Here is a 5,606-nt window from a genome sequence, read left to right on the forward strand (position 1 = left end):
GTATCTGTTCAAACATACACACAAAACTCACTTTTCTCCCACAATTCTTCCAATTTTTCTTTCTACCATTTCTTCTCATTTCCAAAATTTTCAAGATGGCAAAAGAGCATGTTAGAGGTTGTAATTGGACCTTCGACGAAGATATTGCTCTATGTTTGGCATGAATTTCTGTTAGCGAAGATGGTGCCGTCAACACAAATCCAAATAAAAAGGTTTTGTGGGGTAAAATCGTTGATAAGTTCCATGAAAACTCCAATGTCAATCGAAGGGAAGCTGGTGGTGTTTATGATCAGTGGAAGATTATCAATAAAACGTGCACTTTGTGGAAGGGAAGCTTGGAGAGAGCCATGGTTGACATGCCTAGTGGAAAGGGCGCCTCAAAAATTGTGAGCTTCTTTGTTGATATTTTATTTGTCATGTACATAATATTATTTTGCAACTAATTGTTTTCATGTATTAGTTGCATAGGGTGACAAAGCAATGACAATTTACAAGACAAGAACTACAACAAAAAAAAAATCAAGCTTTTAAGTTGCATCATGCTTGGAACATCCTCAAGGATTGTCCAAGGTGGGGAACTGATGTGGACCAACAATGGGGAACATTATTTCATAGTGAAGCCCCACCCTCAAATGATGTCAATGAAGGTGTGAATTTTGCCGACAATGAAGGTGTCGAACAAATGACCCCAACTTCTTCTTTTGCAAGGCCCCCGGGTAGAGATAAGCAAAAGGAAGCAAAGAGAGAAGGGAAGTCCCAAGATCCGATAACTGCACAACTTGCTAGTGGAATTGCAAGAATGAACAAAAACCATATCTCTCGGCAAGAAGAATCGGCCCAAATGCGTTTGGCCATGAAGGAAGAGGGGGATAGGGAGCAAGAAAGGTTCAAAATTAATTTGATGATGGAGGACCTCGACAAATACACTCCAGAGAGGAAGAAATAATTACGTGGTAAGTAAAATGACATTTTACGAAGGAATGCCACAAGGAGTATATTTCAAGATGATGAGTCATCTCAAGACTATCACCCAAGTCCATCACCACGTCAAGATGGTGGATATCATTATTAAGTTTATGTAGTTTGTGAGTTTTTGATTGAACTAAGTTTATGTGGGTTATTAAATGTCGTTTGTATTAAGTTTATGTGGTTTATTATGATTTTCATGTATTGATTTAGTGATTTTTCAAAATTTATCGAATTTAAATATTTCTAGGTTAAAATGTTTATAAAATTAATTTAGGATAGTCTACATAATTTTTTTTTTAAAAGTTAATTTAAAAAAAAATAGCCTAAATTCATTCTTTAATAATCTTGGGCTAAAATTTTACTTCAGAATGATTGGAGTAAAAAAACTGTTTCTGGGCTAAAACCTTAATTTTCCGGGCTAAATATTTTTAGATTTTAGGTTAGGATTGAAGATGGTCTTACCAAACACAATTTTCAGGCCAGCTTTTTTTTCACCCCAGCTTTTAGAAAAATTTAAGCAGTACCAAACTAGTACTTAATTGTATCAAATAAAATCTTAAGGAACAAAAAGAATGGCCATTTTCTGGAATAATTTTTTTATGATAAAAAGTTGCTTTTAAAATGATAGTATATACATGAAACCTAGTCGTGTGTACATATATCACATGCTAAACGAACGGCCAGATTCAGATCCACATATTAAATTAAGGAAAGAAAGAACCAAACAGCGTAGTGGCCCTCTTGGTCCGAGTCAAACTTTAAAGGACATATTCATTTGGCACCAAATGTAAAACCACATCAAATGTTTATATTCTGTACTTTGATTTATTCAACTTAGAGGACCTTTCGGTTCTGATAATTGACAAAGACAATTATATGTTTATCCTCTTCTACTTTATTTTCATTTCCTTAATTGCTACTCACACTCCTTTTATATCACTAATTTTCTTCCTCGTCAAGTTGTTATAAAAACTTGTGAGTTGACCAAGTTGGCACCTCATTCCTCTCTCTGTCTTTTGTTCACATCCAACCTTTTATTTAAAAATAAATAAATTCCTCTAGTTTAATCAAAAGCTTGAATTATTGGAACCAAAAAGAAAGAAGAAGCTTGAATATGATATGTTACCAGATATTGACCAGCCGAATTGTCCCCCTTCGGCCCGCCTGCCCCAATGCCATAGATACCTCAGCCCCACTCAAATTGATAGATCGAGGGACGGCAGAGATTTTTTTGTCATTTCCTTTTAAGCTGATTTTTTGCCGAAAAATAATTACAATGATTATATGAATCCTCTGCAAATAACGTACCATCACCATAAAAATTTCATATTAGCAATCATTCAATCTTTTAATTTTTATTTAAAAATTATTCATATAAAAAAATCATTTAAATTGAAGATGGATGAGTCATCTACATGTATTAGACTAAATAAACTGTGTAGGTAAGAAAAGTAAAGTTGATTGGGATATAATCAAAAGTTGTGATAGTCTGACATTTTTATGTTCATTGTAATTCCAAAACTATAGGACCGTAGAATAAGCAATTTTCTGTATAGGCTTGATTCTTGGATATAGATTGATCCCACGTTTTATATAACCTATCCATCACTTTAATGTTTGTATTTTAATTTTCTTGTTTTTAAACAAACAATAATATCAACATTAAGGAGTTGGAAGAGTAGGCTAAGTATTACAATGAGTTTGTCATAATAATGTAGTCCAATTTCGTTTTTGACAATAATCGAACCTAAAACCTCTCACTTATAAATGAAGAAAAATACCACTAGATCGTAATATAAATGATCACTTCAATATTTTTTTAATAAACAATTTCATCCTTTTCCACATTACACGTTATAAAGAATGTGAAGTAAAAGTTTATGTAATGTGCCGTTTTTAATAGTCAGACTGAAATGATAATTAAATAAGAAAATGTTCTAACTTTCGGTACGCTTCAGCTGGAACCAATCCCAATTCGGATTATGGAAACAAAAGAAGTGCAACCCCAAATGATTCTCGTAAATTGAATATTTGTCGGATTATGGAAACAAAAGAAGTACAACCCCAAACGAGGCATAAACTTTATTCTCGTAAACTGAATTAAAATTTACACAACTATTTAGTCAACAACATTTCATTTTACTTTACAGTGGTTGACCATGACCCATGGAATTTATTTTAAAAATAAATTCTGGGAGTACGCTAGAAACCGCTAACTGTAAATCCTCCATCGATGCTAATGACTTGTCCAGTTATGTAAGAAGCAGCCGGAAGGCAAAGGAAAGTCACCAACGATGAAACTTCATTAGGCTATGCTGGGCGGCAGATGGGAGTTCGACCTATTAGCCGTCTGTAATCATCCGAATGGTCATCCTGATCATGCAATCAAACCTTAAAATATTTGTTTGTGAATGAAAATCTAGAGACATACATAAGATAAGGTGTGTACAAGGAAAAAGAAAGTGTACATAAATCATTTTCCTCAGATAAGTACAAAACATAAGGTTTTAAAAGAATTCGGATTCTTGCTGGATTTTCTTTGTGAAGATTCTGGAAATCTGTGAATCGTATCCGTTTATCGTACATTGTGTGGTTGAAAATCATTTTAAAAATTTTTATTTAAAATTAAACATAAACAATACTTGACAAAACTGACCGTATGATATATGATGAATGAATACGATTCATAGATCCCCAAGATCTTCATAAAAATGATCCAGAGAGGATCCTATTGGGTTTTAAAAAATCATATATAGGTGGCCGAATAGGGCTAGGTACTTACAGAGTTGGGTTTAACGGTGGTGTTGACAGCCCATGGAGCCACAGAGTTTGTGCGAATGTTGTCTTTCGCCCATTCACATGCCAAATTCTTAACAATCTGGATCACTGCTCCTGTAACATGGCAATAACAAAATTATTGAAAGGCTTTATACGTGATGATTTATGTTGCACAAATACAGACTTGTTACAGATACAGACTTGGGAATACATAGATGACACCGTAAATTTTGAAAGACGGAAATGGTCGAGTTGCACGCATTTATTTTCTTAATCGAAAGTACTTACCCTTGGTTGCTGCATAGGCAGATGTTTTAGGTAGAGCCTTCATACCACCAACTGAGGAGACAAATACAATACTTGCATTTCCTGAGGCCTTCAAGAGAGGGTGTGCAAGTTGGCAAAGATGGAAGGGAGATTCTACATTGGTGCTCATCATAGTTGAGAAATCTTCTAAAGTATAATCTGTAGCGTTCCTAAGAGTAACTGTCCCAGCATTATTTACCTGCACCAAAATAAATTTCACATCAAACTGAAGCTAGTTAACCACTACTTGCCGTTTCGGTCTAATAAGGTAGGAGAAATGAGACAAGTACACAACCACATGGTTTCCCTGTCCAATTATACATTGCTATGTGTAAATTTCTACTCACATAACAATACATTATTGGAACAAAATACTACGATGATGATGAATTTGTCCCATGTAAGTTTCACTTAATACATGTGTAACTTTTAAGGTTGGAGAAGAATTGGGCGTCATTTATAGCAAAGTCAAACCCCATCTTTATCTTTGTTCTTCTAAGCTCTAGCCGTAATATAATAGTCAGTTAAAAGAAATTTAAAGAGAAAGAAGATAACAACGGCAGTGAAATAAACTTACAAGAATGTTAAGCTTGCCATGAAAAACAGATGAGACAGTCCTTATGAGCTCCTCCCTCTGATCTTTAGATGTGAGATCACAAACTGAGCCACTCACTTCAAAGCCCTTACTCTTCCACTCTTGAATCCTCTCATGGAGCAGTTCTCCGTTTCGAGCGCACATATGTACGGTTGCCCCAAGTCCTGCAAGCTCCTCTACAACGGCAAATCTAATACATGAAGAAAAACTTGAGTTTGCAAAAACAGAAATAGCCATATGAGATTTGAGAGATGAAGATTACTAACCCAATGCCTTTGGTTCCACCTGTAACAAGTGCTGTTCTACCCTTTAGAGACCACCTTTGGCTGTCAAAACTTGCCATTTTATTTTGTTTTGCAAGTATTTTGTCACCTTACAGTGATTATATAAAAAGAAAAACGCTTCATAGTTCAGAATCAACTGAAAAGTTGGTGACTCGAATCTATCAAAGCTGTCTCTTTATATACAACTAGCCTATCCATACACTTTGTTTGTGAAGCAATATTTTATTAATTTTTTAATATATATAATATATATATATGCACATATTATGAGGAAAGAAATTCATCAAAGAGCTAAACCACCATGAGTACAACTAGTTCCAATACAATCAGAGTCTAAAGCCGGGATAACATAAACAAGCAAAGTGTGATCCAAAATATGGGTATTTAGCTACCAATTCCTAAACTAGCGACCGCATCAATAAGGAAACTGGTCTCTCAAAAATTATGATTCCAAGAGATGTAGGGAAGAAAAAAAAATAGCAAAATTTAATTTGTACAAAATTATATTACTGTGTGATTTTATTTACTAATACAAAATCAAATTGTTTTTTCACCTAATTAACAAAGGGAGTTTTGTTAGTTTAGACATAATGTTTTTTTGAGCAGGCATACTGAATGATTGATATTAAATTTTTGAAAATGACATCGGATCGAATTAACAGCTGGCCACGACG

At 34.3% G+C, this 5,606-nt stretch overlaps 1 protein-coding gene across 1 annotated transcript; it reads right to left on the bottom strand.

Annotated features, from left to right (window-relative positions):
* Nucleotides 1-2,967: 2,967 nt before the first annotated feature.
* Nucleotides 2,968-5,115, bottom strand: LOC103949372 (tropinone reductase homolog). Its single transcript, XM_009360477.3, has 5 exons — nt 4,915-5,115; nt 4,631-4,838; nt 4,036-4,252; nt 3,752-3,861; nt 2,968-3,342 (listed from the first exon to the last, which is right to left on the bottom strand). Exons 1-5 carry the CDS (start codon nt 4,989-4,991, stop codon nt 3,280-3,282), a joined length of 675 nt encoding a protein of 224 aa, XP_009358752.2. The 5' UTR covers nt 4,992-5,115; the 3' UTR covers nt 2,968-3,279.
* Nucleotides 5,116-5,606: the final 491 nt, after the last annotated feature.

The sequence above is a fragment of a genome, unplaced genomic scaffold, assembly GCF_019419815.1.
Source record: "Pyrus x bretschneideri cultivar Hongxiangsu unplaced genomic scaffold, Pyrus_bretschneideri_v1 Contig2, whole genome shotgun sequence".
NCBI classification, from domain to species: Eukaryota; Viridiplantae; Streptophyta; class Magnoliopsida; order Rosales; family Rosaceae; genus Pyrus; species Pyrus x bretschneideri.